Consider the following 13,779-nt stretch of genomic DNA (forward strand, 5'->3'; position numbering starts at 1 on the left):
CTCATGAAATCCGAATTTTCTTCTCAGGTTGTTTTGAAATCTGGGAGAACCTCAGACATAATAACTAACAGGTGTTGTAACAGATTGTTTGATTCCAATCACTGTGACCAATTTTTGTTATCAAAGCAGTATTGATGCTGCTTTCTTTTGAGAAAGTCAGTGGGGCTTTGTCTTATTGAAATTTGTTCGAAAAAGTGAAGACAGAAGTGGACATTGGGCTAATCTTTTGGCTAAATTTACTACCAACTGAATATGTCGCTTGGGTTCTCATGTAACAGTTAAAAAGTGTGCATTCCTCATTATAAATTGCAGCATAAATAAAATTGAAGGTGTAAATATCTACAACAACTGCAGGAAAGAAGTCGCCTGCTCTTTGCATCAGAAAGTGAAAATATTACCAGGGATATCTGGAATAGTTGAAAGTTAGATAAAAACTGCTGGAGAAGCAAATCCAGTGAGAGCTGTGCTTTACAACAAAACAGCAACTGGAGCAGCAGATGACTGGATCAGATAATGAGCTCAGGGAATTATTTTAGTGGTGACATGTGGTGAGGAGAAAAAAACAAAACAGCAGGAAATTCTTAAGTGTGTCTATTAGTATAAACTGGCAGCATTACAGCTGATACCGTCCAGAGATCTATGTACTCGTATTTGTACTGCATTTGTATGCATCTATGCATTTGCATTTGTACTGTGTACTGTTTTACCACCATTATATTGCTGTCTCAGTTTTGTGTTACTGATGTATCACAATTGCTAAGATGTGTGAAACATCATTAAACCGCAACATCTGTGAAGTATTTATTGTATATTTCCCATCTTGCTTCTATGTCAGTCATTGATGAGTTCAATGACAGACGAGTCCAATTATGGCAACATGTACTTATCATGACAGATGCAAAATCTTGTTCTTCCGTTGAAAGGTGTAACAGGACCTAAACTCACTCTGTCAACATTATTTGTCCTGATAGGAACAGGTACACACTGCAAATCCGCCAGACTTTTTTGTATCTGGATACACACTCTACTCCAGTGAAAGGCAATAAAGACAATCAGTAGATCAATATTGGACAATAAAGGCTACTAAATTATGCTCACGAAAATTGATTGTCATTTATAGGGTGTGCATTTCGAGATCTGAACATTAACATTTACAAGTCATGGCCACAAAACTTTCTCTATCATTATTAATAATCAGCTCAGACTTTCAAATGAAAGGTCAACAGCATTTAAGTGAACATGAGTGTACCATAATCTGTGTCTTGGTAAACAGATGAAAGAAAACATGACAAACAAACTGACTTTTATTTAGAAATTGCCAAGTGCAGTTCCTCAGTTGTTATTGGCTGCAGCAATTTTTCATTTTGTGTGTTTTTTCATGTAGGTAGATCGAATGTTGTGGATCCTCATTTCATACAACTCTAACCATAAGGACAAGCCAAAAGGTGTGTTTGATTGATTGTCAAACTTGATTTTTGCACGCGCAACAACGCCTTCAAAGTCTTTTGTGATACCTCATTAAAATGTTGATCAAGTTCTTCCTTGAGTTTCCGGATTCTCGTTTGGATTTCTGCTTGTGTTTTAGATAAACTACTCATTTGGATTATCCCTCCAGATCCCATCCATTGTTAAATTCAACTTTGAATTCCACAAGACCATTCAGATGCAGATTTTAAAAGCAAATTGTGCAACTGTGCAAAAGCAAAACTGTGCAATTGATTTTTTTAAATTAATTGATTCACATTCAGAAATAAATAATTCAAATTCACTTAGAACTGGAACAGGATTTTCCCTATACAACAAACTGTTTGACCTTTTATTACTGTGTATGAGTCTACTGTCGGGTTTGCCACTGATTTATAAATACAGCACTGGAATTATTTTAGGCACACCGCCAGTGAGACTGGTTTCACCGCGTAGTCATTTAATTATTCACGACTCTGAAAATAAATTACAGGTGACGTGAGGTTGTGAGAAAACCAACATTCAAGACTAGAGTTTGCTTGGTACCGGCTGACTGCTCTGTGATTGCAGGCGACAGGACAAACATGCATTCAGATTTGTCCCTCATCAAGAACTCTGCTTTTAAAAGGATGTACTCTTTGCTGGGATTGGCAGCAGTGAATTTTCTGTTGCTTCCAGGAATCTGCCTCCTCGACCTGTCAATGTATCTAACGCTGAACCGTCTGTCCCTGTTTCAGAGGACAACAACGCAGAAATACTACTCCTGGTCTGGAATAACAAAGAAAGAAAACCTCGTGATTGCTGGGAGAGGTTTCAGATCAGTGGCTGTACAATCACTACAGACAGGAGCATGCACAACAAGGCTGATGCTGTGGTCATGCGGCACCTGTATGGAAACCTTGACAAAGAAGCTCCGTTTCCTCCAGAGCCACGACCAGCTGCGCAAAAGTGGATATGGCTCAACTTTGAGTCTCCCACAAATGTTCGGGGACTGTGGGAATTTGAAGGTATTTACAACCTCACACTGAGCTACCGAGAAGACTCTGATATCTTTCTGCCTTATGGGTATTTAATACCAAATGTGTTATTAGATAAAGTTCCTCAGGCCCATTTTGCAAAACCGCTCCAATCCTCCTCGGATCCTCGTCCTGGCTTTGTGGCCTGGGTGGTCAGCCACTGGGAAGATGGTTTGGAGCGTGTGCACTTCTACAGACTTCTTAAGGACTACATCAAAATCGACCTCTTTGGGCATGCAGGGACCACCGTGTTACCACCAGGCCATAACAGTGTGGTTCAAATGTTGAGACAGTACCGGTTCTACCTGGCCTTTGAGAATTCTCAGCACACCGACTACATCACAGAGAAGCTGTGGAACGCGGTCAACTGCGGCGCCATCCCGGTGGTCCTTGGTCCGTCCAGGAAGAACTACGAGCGCTTCCTGCCCCCCGAAGCCTTCATCCACGTTGACGACTTCCGCACAGTGCAGGAGCTGGCCCAGTACCTGCTGAAGGTGAAGGACAGTCCATCTCTGATCCAGATGCACCTCAGCTGGAGGACAGACTACAGCTTTCATATGACGGCCCTTGGGGATGAATCGTACTGCACAGCCTGCAAGGCGGTGAGGATGAGGAAAGGCAAGACTGATGTGGTCAAAAACCTTACAGCATGGTTTTTTTCATGATATCTCATGAAAAACTATTTAGTATTTAGGATTGCCATGTAACACGATGTGCTTTTAATAAGATTTTGTTGTGTGACAGGTTAAATTACTAAACTAATAAACAAAGATAAATATTTTCCTCCCTTTTTCATGGTAAATTTGTAAAAATACTGCTCTACTTTAGATTCCACAGCTATGTGTAGTATTTTGTACTTTTGCATGATCATAAATAATTGATGATCATTTTCTCTGAAATTTCTATTTATTCATTGTAATTTATCCTCTTGATACTTTGATCATGCACAGCTTTGCTTGTGTGTGTGTGGGTGTATAAATTAGTGGTTGTATTGAAGGTACCGTATTTTCCGCACTATAAGGCACACGTAAAAGCCTGTAATTTTCTCAAAACCCAACAGAGCGCCTTATAATTCGATGCACCTTTTTTTCAGGAATTATGGTAATCACCCTGATCACATGAGCAAACAACCCCTGCTTGCTAAGCTGCTAAGCTAGCTAGTTCAAACAGAATGGCAAACATGAAGCTTCAGATACATTCTCCACCTCCAACCTGTCATTCACCATAATCACACAATTGTCCTCCACTCTCCCAACCGCGGAGCACGGCACGCGGCTGCACAGTCAGCCGACGTGGGAAGCGGCCGGACGCCGGGCGGCAGCCTGCACGCTGCGACTCCGAGAACGGCCGGCCCCGCCCGGCAGCCCACCCGCCGGGACGCCGGGAGCGGTTGGCCGGCTGCGGCTGAGCTGTCGGTGGGGCACTTCACTCAGGAGACCGCAGCTGGCTGAACCCCAGTTACCAAGCGAGTTAGACCAGTCGTGGCCGCGCTCTGAGCTGCATATCAGTGAAGAGGAGCGATCCTCAGTCAAACTCGCTTTGATATGTCGCTTTACCCACACATTTCAACCGAAAATGTAACCACCTAGACTGCCAATATGTATTTCGCTCATACTATTCTATACATCCTATGCGCCTTAAAATGTGGTGCGCCCCATGTATGAAATTTTTTTTAATAAAAGCCATTCATTGACTGTGCGCTTATTAATTCAGTGAGCCTTATAGTGCCGAAAATACGGTAACCTTTTTGACATATGGGTTCTCATTTAGCACAACTCTCAACTATGTGTGGTATATGAAACTAATAAAAGACAGGACAAAAGATGTCTCCCCTTTTCAAACTTGATTTGCATGCTCATACAATCATGCCTTGAGAATTTTTAATGAGCCTTTGTTGGTTGTCATTTGTGTGCCTCTCATCATCAGTGAGCACAACAGTATTGTGTCTTTCCGTCATGATACTGTTGAGGTTCACAGCATAATGTTCTTCTGGCTCACATGGGCCGTACCAATAATGTTGTATTTCAACTTAATGAATTTGGCTGTCAGTAATAATTAATGATTATCAAAGATAACTATATTAATTAAAGAATTTTGGATCTGATTTCCTCAGATAACCTCTGGGCACCACCTATGTTTAGTTGGAAAAGAGCCAATTTGTTGTAATCAGTCTCATGAACTTGGTTAAACTATTAATTTGGAATTTGGATTAACAAATATATTATTAACAATTGCCAAATTATAACAGTCAAACCTGAAGGATTCTGGAGTTCTTGGACAGAAGAGATCGACATTCCATTCATAATTGTGAAACACAAACGACACAACTGATTACAAAAATTATATTTACCTCCACCAAGGAGGTTATGCAATCACGTCGGATGGTTGGTTTGTTGGTTGGTTGGTTGGTTTGTTAGCAACATTACAGAAAAAGTTATGGACGGATTGCAATGAAACTTTGTGGAAAGGTGGGTCTTGGGCTAACTTAGAATCCATTAAATTTTGGTGATGATCCGGGTCACTGTCTGGATCCAGGAATTTTTCAAAGGATTCTTTATCATTGAGAGATAGGGCAGTCTTTCACATAGTTGGGCAGGCCCGCCGACAGGGGGGGACAAACGGGTCTGTTGTCCCGGACTCAGGGTTGTGGGGGGCCAGAATTAAAGGTGGGGGGGGAGCCCATGCAGCACCCCACTCACGGCTCCCGACGCAGCATGCAGGCACCGCGCTGCTCCGCACCGCTCCTCGCCTCCCCACCCCCAGGTCCAACACCGCATGCAGGTACCGTGCCGCACCGCTCTGCGCGCCGCACGCAGCAACGCTCCGCAGCGCTCCGCTCCGATCACGCCCCCCCACCTCCCAGTCAGACAGTTGGGACTGGGCCCAACTAACAGTAAGTTGTCCCGGGCCAAGGCAAAGCTGTCAGCGGGCCTGTCGTTGGGCATAACTGAACAATAAATGACAAGGGGGCTTAGCCGGGGATTCCGGAGTGTCAGTCACTGTGAGGCAACACATTGAAATATGAACTTGCAACAAACAGCTTTCACCCATACATTGTTTGTGTTGTGGAGAAATAAAATGTTGTTTTATTATATATGGTTTTCTTATTGTTGTTGGTGACTGATTTGAGCTGTGGCGGAGGTCTGTGCTCTCTGAGTGCCAAATTGTAGTTATTAACAATAAAGCAAAACCAAACACACAATTCTAGCTACATTTCTATACAAGTCGTGTTTGTATGAATGTGCGTGTGTGTGTGTGAGAGGAATAGAGATGGTTTGTGAGATGGGATGGAGGACTGGGAGATGGAACTACAGATCAAAATGGCGGCCAGCCAAAGACTACAGTTAAAATGGCAGATCAGAGGATGTGCTTGGCATATGTACTCAGTAACAAAGGAGGGCTTGACGGTGAGGCCTGTTTCCTCTCTCAAGTGCAACTTTGTAAGAGCCAATGGGCTATATGCACAGCTCCATTACTTCCTGAAGTTCAGACAGCACCTTTATTTCCTGTGTTTCATGATAGGATGAACTGATTAATCCAGGTGTGTCTGGACCTCATTAAATGGCCAGACAGACCTGGATTAATAACAAAATAACTGGTGGGTCTGTCTGTCAATCATTCTGATGAGCTGCTTTCATGAGGCCGTTCGACGTGCTCGCTCCCAATAAGGTTCTCCCTTTTGCGCATGCGCATTCAGGGTGTTTATGTGGCCGGTGAGCTTCGGTTTCAGCTAGTACTTACCAATGGCGAGTCTGCCATAATGAAACTGTAACTGTTTCGGAAAATAAGCTTTATGAGCGAGGCTCACAGAAACTGTAAACAGAGCCGTGCACGCCCGGAGAAGATGAGGTCGCGCTCGCACGATTCCGCTATTGATAGGCATTTCCTGGGAGAAGCAGGAGAACAGGGTGGATGGTCTGGTGCATGCGCGTTTTTCAAAAAGTGAGTAACTCCAAACATCCACTGCACGACACAGTTGCAGCTCAAAAAAGTGAGTGGAGTAACAGGCTCCTGTCATTGCGCTGCAGAACTGAGCGCTTCAAGAGGTCGTTCATCCCCTCAGCAATCAGGCTGTATAACAGGATTGTGCCTGAGCCAAACCAAGTACAATCGAGCACTTTGTATTTATGTACTGTTGTTATTTATTTGCATGTGAATGATCTGTGTGCTGCTGGACACCGGAATTTCTCCCTTGGGAGATTAATAAAGTTTTTATCTATCTATCTATCTTTTTTATCTATCTGATGTTTGGCTTCATCTTTTCGAGAAAATCCTATATTACACCTTTACCTTGCAAACCCAGCGTTGGGGATGAGGTTGATTTAAAAATGTATGGAGAAAGGACCCTTAGAACAGGTAATTTTAGATTTTGTTTGGGCTAATTTTTGATACAAAACTACTGTGGAAGGCTACATATACATTCTGGCGGAGGAAATGTAAAACGGTTGTTAATGTAATGAGGTGCCTGACGGGAGTGGAGTGGGGAGCAGATAGAGCAGCTCTTAAAATGTTATATGTTGCATTGATAAGGTCATTAATGGATTTTGGGTGCCTGGTCGAGAAGGAGCAAAATATTTGACCCATAAACTGAAAGTTGTGCAAAATCTGGCTCTGAGGTTATGTTGTGGCGCTTTGAGGACTTCTCCAGTTGCTGCACTTCAGGTTGAGATGGGAGAGTTGTCATTAAGATTGAGGCATAAGCAGGTCAGGTGCCAGTTTAGGGGTAATTACAGGGCATAAAGCCGGACAAAGTTCATCCTGCAGTCAGCGCACTGATTCCCTGTTGGAGAGGAGTGGAAAGTCCAAAACATCATGCTTGCCTGTGTCAGGGGGTAAATGGCCAAGAAGTATGGGGATGACGGGAAAAAGTATAGTCTTGCTGTACCGGGTACAGTTACTCCATATTGGTTATTGCCTACTGCAGATGTTGCTTTCTCTATTCATGGGGGTTCAAAAAGGCCCGTCGTAGTAAGACACTTGGTGCGAAGCTGTTAATGTCAGAATTCGAAGTCGCGTGTGCTGTCCTGTTTCTACTGATGGATCTAAGGATCCTGAATCAGGAGAATGGGTATGCTTTTGTTGTCCGCATGAATTAGGTATTTTCAGAAGGCAGACGACCAAGGAACACCTTGCGGTTCATACAACGGAATTGATTGGCACATTGTTACTGGCGTTACACGGGTTGAAGAGAACCAAATAGTGCAAGCTTTAATCTGTTTCAGATCAATAGCAGGCCCTAACCTCAGTCATAACTTCTCGTCACAGGCGCCGACCAGACCTTTTGTATGAAATACATTGTATAGATTAAAAAATGTCCAAACGGCCATTCATTTCTTATGGGTTCCAGCCCATAAGGAGGTAACGGGGAATGAGATGGCGGATCAGTTGGAAAAACAAGCATTAAAACAGGAAAGACTGTGGGAGGTAACCCTCAGTAAATCAGAGGCAAAAACATTGATTAAAAACCAAATTCAGGCAGAATGGCACCGGCTCTGGGATGAGGAGGGGAAAGGAAGACATCTGGATAAAATTCAAAAGAAAGTAGGACGTCATAAAGCTCTGGAAGTGAATAGAAGAGAACAGGTTGTTCTGGGTCAGCTTAGAATTGCGCACACAGGGCTTAACCAGACTCTGGCTATGATAGGGAAACACCCAACGGGAATATGCGGGTGTGGTAAGTAGGGCTGCAGCTATCAATTATTTAGTAATCGATTAATCTATCGATTCATTTGGTCGATTAATCAATTAATCAGATAAAATATATTTTACATACATATAAATATATATATATATATATATATATATATATATATATATATATATATATATATATATATATATATATATATACATATACATATATATATATAAAACATTTTTAACATTTCTTTTTATTTCATCTTGGCAAGCATAAAACTCACCACGGACAAAAAAATGAACTACTATTAAAGCTCGTGTCTGGAGTTTTGAAAGACAGAGTTTTTTTTAATCCAACATCTCAAGGTTCGCCCTCCCTCTGCTTTCATGAGCGACCAAGCCACGCCCCTGTAATTGTGCACGCCCATTATGTGTCGGGTGAAAATGAGAGCCTCCCAGTCCGACAGCATCCTAAATGTTTAGCTGTTTACGGTGGATGTTCAGCAGACAGTGGATATATCCGAGGTAAGCGCGGCAGCTGCTTTGCTAACTCACCTCTGAGTGTGTGTGCTCTCTGGCTGCACATGTTGATTGACAGCACAACAAGGCTGAAGCTCGAAATCTATTGGCTGAAGCTGACCGGCGCTTTTTCGGATAACATGGGGATCTATGAGACGAAGGCGGGGCTCATAAATAAGTTTCTATATTGCTTTATGCTAATATTATATTATAGTATCGAACCAGACTAACACATTTAAGCTCTGTTAAAAAATGATACATACATTGGAAATGAATGGAAACTCCGGACACGAGCTTTAATGCTTGCAGTAACATTTATTAAACTGCACAAGAACACTCATTGCTAGGATGAACATTGCACTTTGAATTCACAAATTATTTGAATAAAAAATAAATAAAATACCTGATAGAGGGCTAAGGCCTTACCTTCATTATAAAAAAAATGCACATGAAAGCTGATTATTAAGGAACACATTCAAGTACAGCAGGCTATATTCAGTATCATCAAACAATTCCTATTGATATTAATTTGCCATCTGTCTTGTGCAAAAAACAAACAAAAATAAGAATACTCAGGCTGAGTACAAAACAGCACATTCACCTTTTTAAACTGACAGCTGCCCTAAAATTTTAAAGTGCATTCAGAGGAGTGCAAAACAACAATTTCAGAAAAGTGACTTTTTTTTTTTTTTTAGCATCGACGTGGTGCTGTTATAATATGCCAGCTCCGCTTGGCAGTGCAAACTTTGCACCGAGCTCTTCCCTTTTTTTCGTTTAAAGTTATCCCAAACTTTTGACATTTTCTGGCGTTTTCTTTGTTGTGCTTCCTCCTTTTTGCCAGCTTTTTCTTTATTCTGCTCTTCAACGCCCCGACTCGCCGCGAAAACGCGTCTCACGTGTCGCGACAACGCGCTGCGTCCGACGCGTCCGCGTCTCGTCGTCGCTGGTGGAACGTGCGTTCCCATTTGTTTTCAATTGTATTTTGATGCAGCTCCATTTTTCGCGTCGTTTTACCGCGCTGTGCTCCATCTGCTTGCTCCGACATGTCTGTGCAGCTTACACTCTCGTGCGGAAACATGCTGCACTTTAGTTCCGGGTGCTACACGCTAGCGGTTTCACGGTAGTTTCACTGTACACAATTAATAAACGAATCCTCGAAGCAACAGAATTTAATTCGAAGCTTTTCTATAATCAAATTATTCGATTTATTCGATGAATCGTTTCAGCCCTAGTGGTGAAGCTGTTGAGAGTGTGGAGCACGTCTTGTTGCATTGTGGAAAGCATGAGGTGGAACAATGTGCTTTTAGGGGGAAATTAGAGGAGTCAGAAAGTCCTTTTCTGCTGGAGAACATCTTAAAGTATGAGCAATACGGTTGTAAATATCTGTTCAAATTCCTAAGGGATAGTGTAATCATCAGAAGAACATGAGGTTTAGGCAGGAAAATATCCTCTGACCCACACTCCCGCACAGTAGGTGGCAGAAATGCGCCTAAAAGTTGGCTGCCACCCACCATAAAACAACAGGAAGACGAAGAACCCGGCGTTGGGTGAAGCGAAGTGATCATTAATGGCCGCGCCACTGCACCACGGACCTCGCCCGCACCGCCCGGCTGCTAAGGCGGAGGGATCATCGCCGACCTGAGAGAAGACATCCGTCCGCTGTCGAATGAGCTCAGGAAGAAGGACGACCTGCTGGATAAGGCCCGGACGTTGATGATTGACCAATCTATGGTTATGTCTTCATTAATGGCCACCTAATCAAAATTAAAACCAAACCTGCAGTTGAACAAAAACCCACAATAGTCAAATGTGGACTGTTAAAGGTGCATTAAGGAGTTTGCACGTTTTATGCGAAACAGCACCCCCTGCAGGCCTTGGGCGTAATGCAGCTTAGTGAAAATCTCGTGCCTGTGGCTCGTGTGCATGGAAGAGAGGAACTCCTTCCTCGCTCTTTTAGTAGCGCTCGAGTAAGATTTAAGTTTCTTTTACCTGGTGGAGTCTGTGCTGGAGTTGTAGCAGTGCTGGAAGATCCTGCTCAGTTGTTGCTCACTCAGCATCAGGCGGAGTAATGGTGGACAAAACGAAACTTAACTCAATCAGGCCAGCCGGAGCCTGCATTACATCATTCCTTTCAAATTCTCCCCCAAAAATTCTGGTGCCAGACTGGCACTGCAGCTTTCAATTGACAATTTAGCGCTGTTAGCGGTACTTGCAATGAATATGTCAGGGCACATTGTACACATCATTAAAAATGTGTAACATATTTATGGTGGAAAATAAGTATTTTTAAAGTTGAAAAACTCCTTAATGCACTTTTAAATATCCGATCCCTCTCCTCCAAATCTTGCTTATTTGTGACTTAATAACTGATCATAATTTAGATTTATTAAACCTCACTGAAACCAATCCGCTCCGTCATATAAGCCGATGATACGTCGTCCATGTAAATGAGCCTGGTGTGATTCCTGGAAGATTAAAGCTAGGGTAGGCGATGTTGTCGAAAAGCACTTTTTGTCATACTGAGTGAAATGCTCCTTGCCCACCTCGGAGAGATCAATACATTATGTGGACGGAAAAAGGTGCGGAAAAAATCTGACAACTGTAGCGGCCAAAGGACAGTAAAAACTCTGACCAATCATAAGGCGCGGACCGCTCTTAAGAAACCAATCAAATCCCTTCGCCGTTCTACCAGTCCCCTGCGCGTACATTTCAATGGCGTACACTGGCCCTGGTTCAGTGCACGCGCGCGTTGGCGAAGCGCTCGAAGTGCTCAAGGCTCGCGTGAAAAATAGAACGAAGCGGAGCGGGTGTGCTGCGCTCCTATGCGCGTTGTGTGTGGGCAGTCCGAAAGGTTAATAACATTGGAGGCGATCACAAACTCCGTGCGCGTGGCGCTTCCGTCCGCGTGGCGCTTCCGCGTCCAGTGCGTTCGCTCCCAACAGGAGCTCCTCCAATGGGATGGGAGCTCGGCAGAGCCTTGGGGAGATGCTACATTCAAATACATGCTAGTTTTCCAAGATTGCCGACCCTAGCTTTAATTGAAACTTTCTAAAATGACCAAACAAAATTTTCGGTCAAAGAGGTCTGACAGTTTTCTCTATATTTAAAGGGACTTAAGGCAAGATTTGTGGTAAAACTACACATGCATTTCCAGTTTATTCAATGCTAATGGGCCGTGAAGCATTAAAAACCTAAAATAACACTCCAATCCGCGTATCTGTCTGTTGCCTTATACAGGCTGTGTGCCACAGAATTTGTTGCTGTTCGGGGTCCAAATTTCCCGCGCAATCGTGGGGATGTGACATAAATTGACGCTGTATGCGCGCTGCCGAACAGGAAGAGCATGGCTGCCGTAGACACAGACTCAAACACTGCTGGGATCAGGGGCGGGCAGTGTTGCCAACTTGGCGACTTTCTCACTAAATCTGGCGATTTTCCAAAGGCTCTTGGAGACTTTTTTTGTTAAAAGCGACTAGCGACAATTTTAGCGACTTTTTCTGGTGCTCTGGAGACGTGACAGGATGTCTCCGCTGTCCTCAACTAGCAGCGGGTGCTGCTGTGAGCCCCTCCACCGTCCCAAAGCACTCACAGGCAGCCAGTCTCACGCAGCGCTCCCTGCTGCAGTCAGAGCAGAGAGGACCCACACCACCGCGTCCACATTTCAAATGAATTGCGCGTGCGCAAATACGCCGCTGCTCTCTTGCTGACAAACCAAGAATCAACAGAAGAAAGTTCATTTGTTTAACTTGATTTGTGAAAATGAAACAATTTGGGATTTCTGAAGTTTCTAAATGATGCGTTGTGTGTTTTTTGGCTGCCTTTGTAGCACCTTTTGAATGTATTTTATCATTTCTGTTCAGTGTTACTGTGCTATGTTTGGACCGTCAATAATGTTCAGGTACATTGTTTACAACTGTGACGTTTACAGCTCCAAGTAACGCACGGTGGACGACATTATATTTTTAATGTGCTTTTTATTGAAGAAACTCAACATAGTGTCTTATACAGACTGCTTGGCTGACTGGCGCGGACACAATGCTGCGTGCATCAAGGGTCTCCATGACTCGATTTAGCCTCTGGTCGTGTATTTCCTGTGTTTCTCCAAAAACCAATATGTCGTCCATGTACACGACCGTTCCATCATGCCCATGCAGACATCTTTCGCTGAAAGATTTCGGGCACCGGCGTGATCCCGAACAGCAGCCGCTTAAAACAGTGTCTGCCTCGGGGCGTGATAAAGGTGGTCAGTCGAGCACTTTTTGCCAGAATCCGCTCTTGGCGTCCAGACTGGAGAACACTGTACTCTTTGCTAGCTTGGGCATGATTATCTTACCCACCCTCCAAGGTGGGTAAGATAAACTTTTCACGTTTCATATTTTCATTAAGTTTTTTCAGGTCCACACAAATTCTTATTTTTCCATTCTTTTTCATGACTGGAACCATGGGCGCGCACCATTCAGTCGAGTCGGTCACTTTTTCTATTATGCCCATTGACTCCATTCTCTTTAACTCCCCCTCAACCCGAGGGAGCAGCGGAATTGGTACTTGCCGTGGCGTAGTGATGCTGTATGGTTCTGCACTTTCTTTCACTGTGATTTTCACTGGTTCTCCTTTCAGCGTGCCTAGGCCACTGAATGCATTGACCTCGTCGATGCGCTTAATTAGGCCCAGTCTGGTTGCCGCTGTTCTGCTTAGGAGATTTTCCCCATTAGTTTGAACTACAACTGCACAGAAGCAGCAACTTCTCAGTTGCCCGCTGATGTTGGCTTTTAGTTTAGCTAAAAACTGCCCCCTTGTGGCCACAGTGCCACCTGGACTCTGAAGGGTATTCTTCACTTCTCTGAGTCGAGGCTTGCTCTGCAGTGTGTCATATGTGGCTTCAGACATGATTGAAGTGTCAGCACTGGAATCGATTTTGAATGAGGCTGGCGTATCTGCCACAGTGAGAGTTGTGCGCCATGGTGGCTCATCCTCTGCAATCGGTGCATCATTTTGTTGTAGCTCTACTGAGCCCAGGAACACTGTATCACTCTCGTCAACTTCAGTTATTTCCTGCACCGTTTTTGAATGGCACACAGCTGCAAAGTGCCCTATTTTGTTACACTTCATGCATTTTTTTTCTTTTGCATGGCACTGCTTGGAC

General features: G+C 43.7%; 1 protein-coding gene across 1 annotated transcript; it reads left to right on the forward strand.

Moving 5' to 3' along the window:
* Positions 1 to 1,393: 1,393 nt before the first annotated feature.
* LOC115390376 (alpha-(1,3)-fucosyltransferase 4-like) lies at positions 1,394 to 3,145 on the forward strand. Its single transcript, XM_030094226.1, has 2 exons — positions 1,394 to 1,445; positions 2,202 to 3,145. Exons 1-2 carry the CDS (start codon positions 1,394 to 1,396, stop codon positions 3,143 to 3,145), a joined length of 996 nt encoding a protein of 331 aa, XP_029950086.1.
* Positions 3,146 to 13,779: the final 10,634 nt, after the last annotated feature.

This window comes from Salarias fasciatus, chromosome 1 (genome assembly GCF_902148845.1).
Source record: "Salarias fasciatus chromosome 1, fSalaFa1.1, whole genome shotgun sequence".
NCBI classification, from domain to species: Eukaryota; Metazoa; Chordata; class Actinopteri; order Blenniiformes; family Blenniidae; genus Salarias; species Salarias fasciatus.

What these genes read in the sequence shown, in the direction of transcription:
- LOC115390376 (XM_030094226.1), top strand. Translation starts at nt 1,394, where the DNA reads ATGTTGTGGATCCTCATTTCATACAACTCTAACCATAAGGACAAGCCA. An exon ending in CCATAAGGACAAGCCAAAAG is followed by an intron (nt 1,446 to 2,201) that starts GTGTGTTTGATT and finishes TCCCTGTTTCAG; the next exon opens with AGGACAACAACGCAGAAATA.